The sequence below is a fragment of the Rhizophagus irregularis genome, chromosome 26 (assembly GCF_026210795.1).
Source record: "Rhizophagus irregularis chromosome 26, complete sequence".
Classification (NCBI taxonomy): domain Eukaryota; kingdom Fungi; phylum Glomeromycota; class Glomeromycetes; order Glomerales; family Glomeraceae; genus Rhizophagus; species Rhizophagus irregularis.
Window position 1 is genome coordinate 846271 of NC_089454.1, and position 13144 is coordinate 859414.

General features: G+C 25.6%; 2 protein-coding genes across 2 annotated transcripts; one reads left to right on the forward strand and one right to left on the reverse strand.

Moving 5' to 3' along the window:
- Positions 1 to 3585: 3585 nt before the first annotated feature.
- On the reverse strand, positions 3586 to 4825 carry OCT59_017362 (uncharacterized protein; the record flags this gene model as incomplete). Its single annotated transcript, XM_025316717.2, has 5 exons — positions 3586 to 3821; positions 3898 to 4222; positions 4287 to 4393; positions 4464 to 4562; positions 4639 to 4825. 5 exons carry the CDS (start codon positions 4823 to 4825, stop codon positions 3586 to 3588), a joined length of 954 nt encoding a protein of 317 aa, XP_025179927.1.
- A 4518-nt stretch (positions 4826 to 9343) lies between these two features.
- Positions 9344 to 10296, forward strand: OCT59_017363 (uncharacterized protein). Its single transcript, XM_025316716.2, has one exon. The coding sequence runs from the start codon at positions 9422 to 9424 to the stop codon at positions 10286 to 10288; it is 867 nt and encodes a 288-aa protein (XP_025179926.2). The 5' UTR covers positions 9344 to 9421; the 3' UTR covers positions 10289 to 10296.
- Positions 10297 to 13144: the final 2848 nt, after the last annotated feature.

The following is a 13144-nucleotide window of genomic DNA, read 5'->3' on the forward strand; positions in this document are numbered from 1 at the left end:
GACATGTTTTTTTTTTTTTGCTTCTGAGAATCACGTTTAATACAAACTTATTCTCTGATTGTTTCAAATCATTTTTTTTTTTCAATCAAATTATTACACACATTTGATTATGTTATGATCGTACAAAAAAAAAAAAAATTTTTAATCGTGCAAATTAAGAGACAAAATACTTTTTTTGTAAATCAAGCAATCAGATGAAAATAATTATGTAAGATTTATGATCATAAAATTGTTTGTACCTGAGTAAAAAAAATTATTATTTTTTTTTTCACAAAATTGATATAATGCACACATATTATTTTATGTATTTCATTAAACTCTAAAAAAAGTTCTTAGATTGAACGTGTAAAATCTTTGGCTTAGTCTGCAAGTTAAGTTGTGTTATAATTTAATTTATGCAAAATGCATCCAATTTATAAATAATAATGTGGATCGAATCGTGAACGTTATACATATCTATCGCGGCGCTACTGATTTTGTTATTATTTTAAAAGTTTGAAATTCGGTGAAATTGGTGAAATTACAAATACGCCGTGTTTATAAGATCCCAAACATAAAAAAAAAACAAAAAACAAACATTAATAAAAATATTTCATGGAGATATTTTATTTGTAATATTTGAAACGAAAGTTATACCGAATAAAAAAAAACGAACTTAAATCTTATTCATGTACGCCAAAAGGGATTGGTTACACATGAAACATATCATAAGTTTATTCCAGCGAATATTCTACTTTATATCCTTCTCTGCAATTAATTAAATCATTTATTATATAAAAGATATTACTATTATAACGATACACAGAAAATTTAATTATTGATGGACTTTTGATCTAACCTTTTAACTAATATCATTATTCATCATCTTTTTTTTTTTCATTCAATACCATGAATAAGAATATTTTCTATTTTTCACGTTTCTAAACAACAGTGAAAAATATACTCATTTAGTTCAAAAAGTTCTATTATTATCTCAATTACAAATAGCGTTCGAAGATTCTTTATAAGACAAAAGCTTCTTATTATCATGAAGATTGAAGAAGCGATAAAGTCGCGTTCGAATTGCTTGCACAAGGTAAAATTTTATATTGTCGTAAAAGAACTCTTGGAAAAATCAATAAAAGTTCAACATATTACTTAAATGATGTTTTCATATATTCTCATGTATTAATCAATTCTAATTCTTACTTTTTTAGAGATATTAATTCAACATAATCACTGATTGGGTTATTTTTCTACGTAGATTAATTATATTTATGTATTAGTTATTTACTGATCTAGTAGTATATAAATGGGTGATAAAAATAGTTATAAATTTATAGAAATTAAAGTATAAGCACTTTATTATAGCAGATCATATTAAGAGGTATGTTTTGAACATAATTCAAAAAAATTTTATTGTATATTTATACACAGTATATTTATTAAGATTGTTTTTAACCATTAATTTCGTAATTTGATGTAAAGCATTTATAGATGGATCTATAAGGGCTTAGATCATAAGAAGATGTTGATCTAAATACAGAATATCACCAAGAGCAAAGTGTGATATTATATTTAAAATATCATAAGGAATGATAATTAGGGTTAAGATCAGGGTTAGAGATTTTGGTTAAGGATTTGCGTTAAAATTAGGCTTTATTAGGATTTTTTATACGGTACAAAATACAAGTTTGGTTAAACAAGTTGAAGAAATATTCGTCACAAATTTAGATCACATGGTAGATAAAAAACGCCATTATCTATTTCTGAAAGTACGTAATTATTGATGTTAAATAAATATCCCTTATCCTTTAATAATAATATATTCATTAGATCTTAATAGTAAATTTATTAGAAAAAATGATTATTATTAGTCGAGTTAAAAGACGTTTTAATAACATAATTTAATGAGTTTATAACCATCTTTCAAATAATTGGTAACAATCTTTGTCATGGTTAACGTCACGTAATGATCATATGATTAGATCAATTTGATTTGAAAATCCTTGTTTCATATGATCATAAAAAAAAATCATTTTCATATGATGCTTATCGTTTTGACGAGTAAGCTATATATAAAAATTCAGGGTAAATTATGGGATGGGCTTTTATAAAAAAAAGTGATTAATGATATATGAAAATGATAATGATTAAGTTTTGTACGGACAAATCACTAAGATTTTGGTCATACGAAATCATTGTTAAATTTATAAATCCTCCTCTTGTTTCGTAGGAACCTAACTAAACACAATCATCGTCTCGTAGTCTCGTGATATACCTTTTTTATAATTTGGATCATATACATGGAGTTGGAATAATAATTTCGGTGCTTTTGTTAATGACATCATTCAAATTCGGGTGTTAAAGTTCTTCTTGATTTGGGTGGAAATTTTAGGGATGTTATCAGGTTTCATCGAGTTTGAGATTGAAACAGTTTTCGAGCATGTTTGAGCATAATTTTATATTTTCAAGATTAAGACATGGCAAATGAAAAAAATACACCTGAGCTCGAACCATTTAATTATACAAATGACTCATCAAACTTTACACGAGTAATTTCAACCGATTTCAACATCTAGAGATACTAATACCTATATCAGTCACTGATCAAGAATCTATTTTATTAGTCATGATATATTCAGAAAGGTAACACATATAAAAATAATTTCAAACGTATGATTTAAAAATCCGAGTTTTTATAGATGAGTTTGAACTGGATTCAAGTTGGTTTGGAACCTGAACCGAACAGCTTGAGCAATCTAACATCCCTAAAAAATTTTATTAATTTATAATTTTTTTTTTTTGTATATTTTACTGTAAAAATAATCATTTGAATTTCGAATTTTGTCGTCGATTCGGGTTAAAAACTGGCACAGAATTTCCTCCATCAAAATTTTATGAAATAGCATCCTTTCTCAGATCAGTTTTACCCAGGAATGTTGAGTTTATAGAAAATGTTCTTATTGATGTTTTTCCATTCAAGATCAGAATTCGATTGTGTTCGAATATTTATCACGATTTCGAATCAATTGTAATGAAAGAATATTGTAAGCTTTTTTAAATTGTTGAAGAAATTATTGGAATATTAATGGAAGTTAGTAAAATATTTAATTTTAGTATTTTTGAATTATTTAAATTTTTATATTTTTTTATATTTTTTTTGCTTTGGCGTGAATCCCAAGATATTGATTATGAAGTTTGGAACAAACCAAAGGCTAAAAGTTCCGATTGGTGAAATCTAATAACTAATGGGTTTATTGATGAACTTTCTGCTGAATATACTGTGTACTGTAAAACAAAACGGCTGATAATTTGTGAAGAAATCGAAGAAACTAAAAAAAAAAATGAAAACAATGCTTATTTTTGTTTTCAAAGATATTTAAGATATTTGCAATAAAAATTAATAGATACTTTTTTTAGGGAAGTCACATAATTTGGCTAAGGGTTCCTTTACATTATATAAAATATTATATAAGCAAAGATAATGTAATTAATTTTATTAATCATTAAAAACTAACATTTTTCAAGGATAATGCTTAAATTCTTAATATCCGACCAATCGCAAGTTAAAGGTTATTTTATAATCACATAATTCCCAGTAATCTACCATCTTTTTGCTACAAAAGACTTTGGTGGAGAATAATCCTGTTCAAGTCTACATTTTTTATTAGGCGAGGTGTCTTCTACGTCATTTTCTTCATAATCATCTTGCTCATTGTTAAATTCTTCTTTGAAGCAAGCATTTATCAAATCAATGCCTTCTCCCCTTATTCTGGTATCTATAACATGTCGTTCTTCTCTTTTAATATATTTTATACTTTCTTCATTACTATCTTCGTCTGTTTGTAAAAATGGGATAATCGATTATTTAATAAAAAAGATTTCTAGTTAAGCCTTAAATACCTTTATTATTACCTATAAGCTCTTTCAATTTTTTAAAATACTTTGTTTTGTTTTGTCTTTTATGTTGAAAAACGCGTCCACTCGTCGACATTACGTAGAAAACCTTTGTATAACCTGTACGATCGTTCCACCGAATAGAAAAATTTGGTTGTTGACTCCAATCTTCACTTACTATCTTCTTCCTTTTTGTAGAAGAACTAATCCGAGCATTTTGAAAAACTGCAAAAGCCTGAAACACGGCTCTTCCATTAAAACAAAGAACCTTTGGTCGATACTTTTCGACCTTTTCAAGAAGGTTTGGAAATTCTTGTTTAATCTCTTCAAAAGACAATTTTGTCTAGTATAAAAAACAATAGTATTAACTACAAAATCTGATCTAATTCCGAATAAACCTTTTATACCTTTGAACGATGTTCTGGTCTCGAAGCTAAAGTTACGATTCCAATTTTATAATCTCGTGCAAGACGTTGGTCATCCAAGTAAGTTAAGTGGTCTCCATTTGTCATACCTATATATGTTGATGAATAAAGTACCAATACATCAAATTTTTATGATGTGTAAAAAATAAATATAAATACCACTTTCATATAAGGCGTAGTAAAAATGATTATTGGACGACGAATAATGATGTCTTTCTTTAATGCTTTTCTTTCCGGAAAAGAGACCTACAAATAAAACTAAAAAAATAAAAGGATCTTAAATTTTTTTTTTGATTTCGTAAATTATATATATAAATATTAGTTTGTTGTTTACCGTTTAAATTATAATCAATAATATCAGGAACAGGAAGTTCACTAGACAGTCTAGACTTATTCGTAGATACTTCTTGATCGCATGTATGATCTTCCATTTTTTTAGATGCAAGATGTTGAGTTGGTTTACTTTGCGAGAACTTGTTTAAGGAACTTTTGTAAGTTTTCATAGTTCTAGTCACAAACATTGTAATAGTTCAAGAATGAAAAAAAAAAATCAAACCGGTTAAGTTTTATATTTTTGATTAAAGCTTCTTGATAATGGATTTTATTGATAGACTTATTTACACTTTCCACATACTATATAACAGACTCAATGTATAGCTTTTCTACGTGACTTGATGTAGAAATTAATAGTAACTCATATGATCGACTTATAAGTATAAACAAAAATTATTTGACATAAATCTGCTCAATAAAATCATTTAAATAATCACTTTTAGATCCTCTTGTTTTTCTCCCGGAAATTCTACGGTTTAAATAATTATACCCATTTTGACATGTCATCATGCCATTAGAAAGATATCAATGATGAAATGAACTATTACAATATCGTCAAATTATATATCAGTAAACATTGTGCATATGGAATGGCTCTTCCGGCGGGAATGATGATGTTCCAGATGTTTCAGATCAAGAATTGAATTCTGATATTATTCAGTTTGATCGTTCCTTCGCAATAATAAAGTTAGAGAAATAGTAGATATTGGTTTCACACTATGATCATACAAACCAAAGAGTGAATCGGTATCAGTTCAAGATGTTACCTAGGTGATCTCCAATTATTCCAGTTGATAGCAGAAGTTAGATGATAATTAAAGTTTCAATCCCGATTGATTAGTTTCAAAGTTTCTTCTGATCCAATGAACTTTATGCTCATCGATGGAGTATGAAAAAGCAACTACCGCAGAATTATCATCATCTATAACAGGAGCATTTGTTTATGTGTACAGATCCAACAAGAGCTGCAGTGTAGTTATATCCAATTGCGGAAAGTCCGGAATAAAATACAAAGAAAACCGTAGAATAACTATTCTATAACTAATTAATTCAAATTAACAATAGAAATGTTGGATTGGTAAAAAATTTAAAGAATCCATCAACTACTTCATTTAGGTCTACCCACTGATCATCAGGGATTGTATGAGCTATATCTTTCATCAGAGGAGGGGAATGATATCATTTTATCTACTGGTAATGAATCGAAATTAGATATTGAGCAAAATCAATTTTTTAAGATTTAAATCAATAATATCTAACACTTCAAATTGCTTTATGATTCAATAATCGGTTCATATGGTTCATTACTTTTTTGGGAAGTGCGACTCATGGTATCATTCATGTACTCTTTTTTTTAATGAATCGTACTAAATAAAAAGCACTCGTGACCTATATCGAACTGGTAAAGTAAATCAGAAGACCGGATTTTCCCCTCAACTTTAATATCGGTTACGGACCTTTTTTTATCCAAGACATTTATTATCTTATTAAAATTTTCCAAATTAAAATAGCGTAAATGCGGTATAACGTATTACAAAGTGCATAGTTATGAAATTATTGAAAAAGTGAGATCGATTGGTGTGATTCCAAATTAACATTTTTATTTAAAAATAAAATTAAAGACTTAATATATTTCCGGTCATGTGTTACTCATTAATACAAATAAAAACCTTAAGTGTTTGGTGTTTATTAATTAGTTTGCACTGTACATCTGATTAATCATTACTTTAAAACACAAATTAGAAGGTTAACGAATAAAATATATTATATTTATTCCTTTTCCCGGTATATTTATCCATATTTAACACTTTTTAATGCCTATCTCAATTTTCATTGCATAGCCATTTAATAATGCAAATCTGCAAAATCTGCACCTTTTACATTACATACGTCAAATGTCGAGACGAGAAAACTTAATAAATAAAAATACATTGTCTTTTTTTTTTAAATCGTCACACAAATAACCATAAAAGTGTAAAAAAGAATGTTTCTTTAATTTGTATATACCTTAAGTACAAATAAATATACCGTGATATTACGTCGTTACAGTCAACTCTTCAACAAATGCACTCCTATAAATGCATCCACTCCTTAAATGCATACTATGATTCAAGTCTCAGACTTACAGTCTAATGATCTTATTTTTACTCGGTGCCCTTTTAAAAATGCACGATTATTTATTTATGTCCTAAGGAGTGCATTTTTATTTTTCGGTACTTCGACCCCTCATAAACATTATATCACGTGACCGATTAACATCAAAAGTTCGTGACGTGTAAAAACTGATTTTCCCCAAAAATTTTTTTTTAAAAAAAAAAATTCGGGAAAAGCTCAAATCTCACCATTCCAAAAAATTTCTTTGCTTCTCAAATCAACCATAAAATGGGGTAGAATGTTAGGAACCATACATGTACATCCAACTCCAACCCTTTTGCACTCTGTTGATACATGTAATGTAGTACGAGTTCAAATTTGATCTATATATCAGATATGATAATGAAATTTTTTAAAATCCCCCGTCTATTAACCTAGAAGATTTCCTATTTCCATATACCTAAATCAATTTTTATTTATGGTAATAACTAATAAGTCAACGTATATTGCAAACTTATTTTTTCTAGTAGGTGTTATTATTTTGTAGGAATGATTTAAATATATTTTACGTGAGCTTTCTACTTTATCACTATAATTTTTTAAATTTTATACGTGAAACGGACTCTTCATTCAATTTTTTTCTCGTCTACGTCGGCAAAATGCTAAACATACCGTCCGTAGAAAATATTTTGTATATTAGAATGATGATATATCATTTTTTTTATAATTAATTCGTAATTTGATTAAATTATTTAAAATTTTTTCGGTAGAAATGTACGTAATCAGCCAAAATCTTGCAAATCTTTGAAATTTCTAAAGAAAAAGAATAAAAGTATTAAAATTTCATTTATTTTGTTCTTTAAAAAAAAAAATAATAATAATAATTCCAAAAGTGTTTATAAAAGTGGTTCATAATTTTATGATTATGCGGTCTTAAAAATTATACAAAAAAAAGGAGGCGAGAATTCAAGAAATCAAAGAAATGTATTTCTTCCTTGCGTATTTTTTTACGCACATATGATTTTAGCGGAAAAAAGATATTCTAAATGCTAACTAAAAATAGAAAATAATTAAAACAGTTAAAAAGGGAGCATTGAATCACATGTCATGATTTAATGAGTATTATAATTTGCTATTATGTGTTGTGGCTTATAAACGTAATCTGTAAATAAAAAACAAATAATTACGTTAGACTAACAAAGAAATTTTTTTTTTTTTCCTCTATTTTACCGTAGGGAAAGCTTCTTTAAATTTTCAGCCCAACAATATTCGGGTTTAATATTGTAATGCATTCGTTTATTTGTGCAGCTGATTCATGTAACTTAACGCGAAATAATACGTAATTCTAACATGAAACGAGAAAAAAAAAAGTGGAGTATTATTGTGTATGTTTGTTGTTCTGAGAAAAAAAAAAATAAAAATAAAAAATAAAAGATTATCTCATAATTGATTAAATTTACATATGATACGTAATTCCTGCGCCGAATAAGCATATTTAGAATTTAGTAACAAGTAATACAAATGACGACTCCAAACAATGCATAAATTTTTTTGAGCCATTCATAACTCGGAAAACGACAACACGTGATAAAATTTAAAAGACGACGGAAAATCTTAAAATTAAAAAAATTAAAAGAAAAAAAAGAACAACTTATAATTTATTTTTCCGCCGATGTTTTTTTTCTAATAGTAATCAATATCTGAACTTCCGATTCGTATCATTTTTTTTCATTTGGATTTTATTTACGGTAAATACGGACAAATAAATTTATATAATATCCGAACTTTATTTTCCGAATATACAACATAATCGGGATCACAATTATTGGAGATTATTATTTTTTTTTTCATTATGCATATTATGTATGATGTCGATCATAATTACTATTTACTCCTCACCCAATAAAAAATTAAAAATTTACATAATTTCATTTGTTCAATAGCGGTATGCACTTTGAAGGGGTGGGGAATTTTGAAATAAAAAACCCAGATTAAACAATTATCGGTTAATATCAAACTCTTTTTTTTTAATTAGAAGGGAACACAATTTATATTTTAAAGTTGTGTTTATGTTTACATCAAATATAAATGAAAGTTAATGTTATACAAAAAATTTAACCAATCAATTATAATCGGAGACGCGTTTAACTGAATTTTTTTTTGATTTTTACCTAAAAAAAAAACACAATATATGTTATGATATTGTTATTTTATTTTATTTATTTTTTTAATGCATAAGTTGTACATTTCTGTTTAAAAATAAATATTTTTAAAATATCTATGATAGATTCGGACGCAAAAAAAAAAGAAAAGAAAAATATTCCGTAAATTAATTATTGCAACAATTCTTTCATTATCTAAAGAAAAAAAATATATAATTTTTTTTAACTTGTAAAAGTTACACAACAAAATCAAATAAGTATCAAGTTATTAAATGATGCAAAAAAATTTTGTAAATCCGTCGTATTGGGTCCAAGCCATATGCAAAATTTCGATTTGTCAGTTTAACAAAATTACCTTACCAGTTAGTTGTTTTCGGGTACTTAAATAAAAAAAAAATGAAATTATCTCAAAAATCTACATAAAAACCCAGAGTTTTTACTTCAACGTTGAAGAATCTAGCTCACTATCTTTGACCTTTTTTTTTTATTAAAAAAAAAAAGTCAAAAAAAAAAAACATTGTAAGGTATATGAAAACAATAAGTAAAAAAAAAAATAAAATAAAAATAAATATTAAATTAAAAAATTACATTTTTATTATGTCAAACAAACAAGCTGGTGACTTTGATGGTGATTTCACATCTGTGACTCTCGCTCAAGGTTTTTCAACGCAACTTCAACAAGAAATTGAAGATGCTCGTCTCGTAAAGCCTCAATTTCCCCCAAACATTACTTCTAAAGATTTAATCGTTCATAAAAAAAATGGGGATATGCCGTCTAGATCACCTAATGCATTTATGATTTATCGAAAACTTTTTGTCGACGAACTTCATAATGAAGGCCATTATTTACCGATGACCACAGCATCATCTATGGCATCATCATCATGGAAAAATGAGCCAGAATTCGTTAAACAAGAATATAGACGACTTGCCTCTGAAGCGAAGAGTCGACATTTGAAATTATATTCAAACCAAATTCCGAGTCGAAAGCGGAATAAAAAAATTCGAAATACTCAAACTCAATTAACGAGTTTACAAATAATTCCGCAGTATAACCATCTACCCCAACCACGATCTGAAATTTCAACAGCCGTTTCGTCTCCAATTACATCTTCTCCCGAAATAACGGAAGAGATTTCACGCGTATCTCATATACCTTATGGCTTATCAGCTGACAATGTGCCAACTAGTTATTACTTACCGCATGTAAATGCTATCGATTATAATACAAGAAATAATATTCCTTCAGGACATCCGACAGGATATGGACCATTTCACGACCATGCAAATACGGTCCTTTATGATCATTTAATCCCTGATTATCATCAATTTAGTCCATATCAACAATCTTCCGATCCTCACCAAAACTTTTTACCTTATCATTATTTCTATTAAAATATTTCAAAAAAAAAGAAAAAAAGAAAAAAAAGAAAAAAAAATATATATATATATATATAAAATATCCCATAAATATAAATCTATCATCTATATGTAAGATATTATGTCATGCCGGCTATGATTACTTTCTATGATTTTTTTTTTTTCCACTTATTTTCCTATCTTCAGTTAAGGTTTGCCTTATAATTATGTGTATATACATATATCAGAATTGTTTTTTAAGATAAAAATATTATTAAGAATTTGGCTTTCGTGTATATAAAAAAAAAAATTTTAACTATAAAAAAAAATTAAAATAAAATTAAAGACAAGAATTATTCTTTTTTAACGACCATATTAATTTATATCAAACTATTAACACTTGTTTAAATATTTTCACGTGATAGAATTAATCTTAAAAGAAAATAAACTTATTTATCTTTGCAGATCTTTGTTTTAAAATTTAAATTAATGAAATCTTAATATTTATTGTAACTAATATGTGTTAACTTTAAGCAGGTATCTTGTGTATAAAACGTGAATAATAACAATTGTTTAACTCCCTACAACTTAATAAGCTAAAAAATAAAAATAATAAAAAAAATAAATAATAATAAACAAAAAAAAAAAAAAAATATGTAACAATGTAATGTAATAATAAATTGGGCGTTTTTTTTTTATGTTTGTAAGTAGTTGCAAACAATTCAGTAAAACGTAATCAACCAATTCACAAGGCAGGAGAATTGCAGAGTAATTTAACATACATAAATATTTCTGAATTTGTAAACTTTGGCGTCGATTTTGTTCATAATTTTAGTAACGAAACGTTATTAAATGCATAAATAAAAAATTTTTCATATTATATTACACATTTGCGCTTATCTCGATTGAGACCCTGATTATAAATAAACACGGGCCGTTCTTTTTGAATACTCGTTTTGTAATGACAACAACGTTCCAATCATAATCGTGTTAGTAAAAATAAATTTTTATTAATTGGTTAATAAATTTTATAAAAATAATTAGTCAAATTTATTTTCGCATTCGCATATAATAGAAATTCTCTAGCATACCGAGTATATACTATCAAAAATAACAAATAAAAAAATAATTTAAAACATTTTTATTAAATTATTAGTAATAATAGTATGTATTAATTCTTTCAACCTGAATATCACTTTATTTCTTTTACATATTTAATAAATAAGCTGCTTAAAAATGTTTAAATCATTCTGTAAATGTACATTAAAGATAAATAATATAGATACCGTATATAATTCGTCTTGTTTTGTCTTCCCAAATCCACTTTTACCTTAGTTTGTGTAATATTAAAAAAAAATGTGTCACGATATTATAAATTAGCGATCGGCTGCATTTACCTCAAATAGTACTAATACTTAATAAAAAAAAAATGAATTTATGAATTGATTTATTTGTTAATTTTAAAAATCTGCTTGCCTACATTCATTTCATTTTCAATTAATTTCCTTACTTGGTTTTAAAAAATTATTGATTTTGATTTGTTGTTAATATAGATTACAGTTAAATACCTTTAAAAAGTAATTAAAAGATTTCTTATATAAAATCTTATATAAATAAAATTTATTTAGATATTTACCAAAAATTATTAAATGTAACCCTACAAGTTATTTACTAATTTGTTACAAAATTATTATATTTTTAAAAAATTTGTTAATAAAAAAATTCCAGATATATTTAGACAAGTTATAATTTTACTTTACTAATAAAAAAAGAGTAAATTTGACCAAATTTATATTTTACTAATAGAAAAAGAGCAAATTTTGACCAAATTTAAAAATTCATAATTAGTTTTTGCAATTATTCTGTCATCTGGTAGTCCAATTTGGCCTATTAATGAGCTCTATAAAGCAAAAAAATGTTTATTCAAATCTGATTATTAGATTCTAAAATAATTTCAAAAAACTAAAAAAATATTAATAATGGTAGTATAAATCAGTTATAAAGTTATAAATATAATTTCAGGTTTAATAATTATTATTTAATTTAAATTTTTTTTAAAAGATTTATTAAATATATAATAATAAATTAATATAAGGGCAATGACAGATATTACCTAATATCAGTTTATTATAAGAGCTTATTCCCCCTCCTCCTAGAATATTAGGTAATATCTGTCATTAACCTAATTTACAAAAAAATATATTATAAAATTATTAGACACAAAGTATTTAATATGAGATCAACTACATTTCTTACTTACTAATCTCTTAACCATTTTTCCAGCTTAAGTTTTTCTTATCTGAATAATAGTAAGTGCTTTTTAATAATTTAAAGATTTTAAGAGGATTCTTTTAAAATTTATCTGAATTTTAAATTTCCAGTTTTAGTGAAACTATATATAAAAAGTGATTTTTATTAAAAGTATTTTTACTTTTGTAAAACTTGACTTTCACTATATTTCTGAAGTAATTGAACTTTAAATACTTGCACTTTATAAAGTTTTTTTATTAGTTTTTTTATTTTTGTTGAAAGCATTACAAAGGTTTTTTCATAGTAAAATACCAGTTGAAATAAAAATGGTCACTTAAGAAGTAAATTTTCTTTATTATTAGTTTTTGTATAAGAAATAAAGATAAAAATAGTTTAATAATTTTCCTTTTTTTTACCTTCAAATTTCTTAAAAGTATTATGCCTTTTCTTTTAATTTAATTTCAGTATTTTTTCTTTAGTCGTCTTTTAAAGAATTGAAAATACTGAAATATTAATTATTTAAATATAAAAGTTTAATATAATTAACTTTTAAGCTTTGTAAATCAGTCATATAAGAAGGTTGTTATGATTAGTATTTTTAGTTTTTAAAAATTACTAATTTAAAATATCAGCTAAAATCTT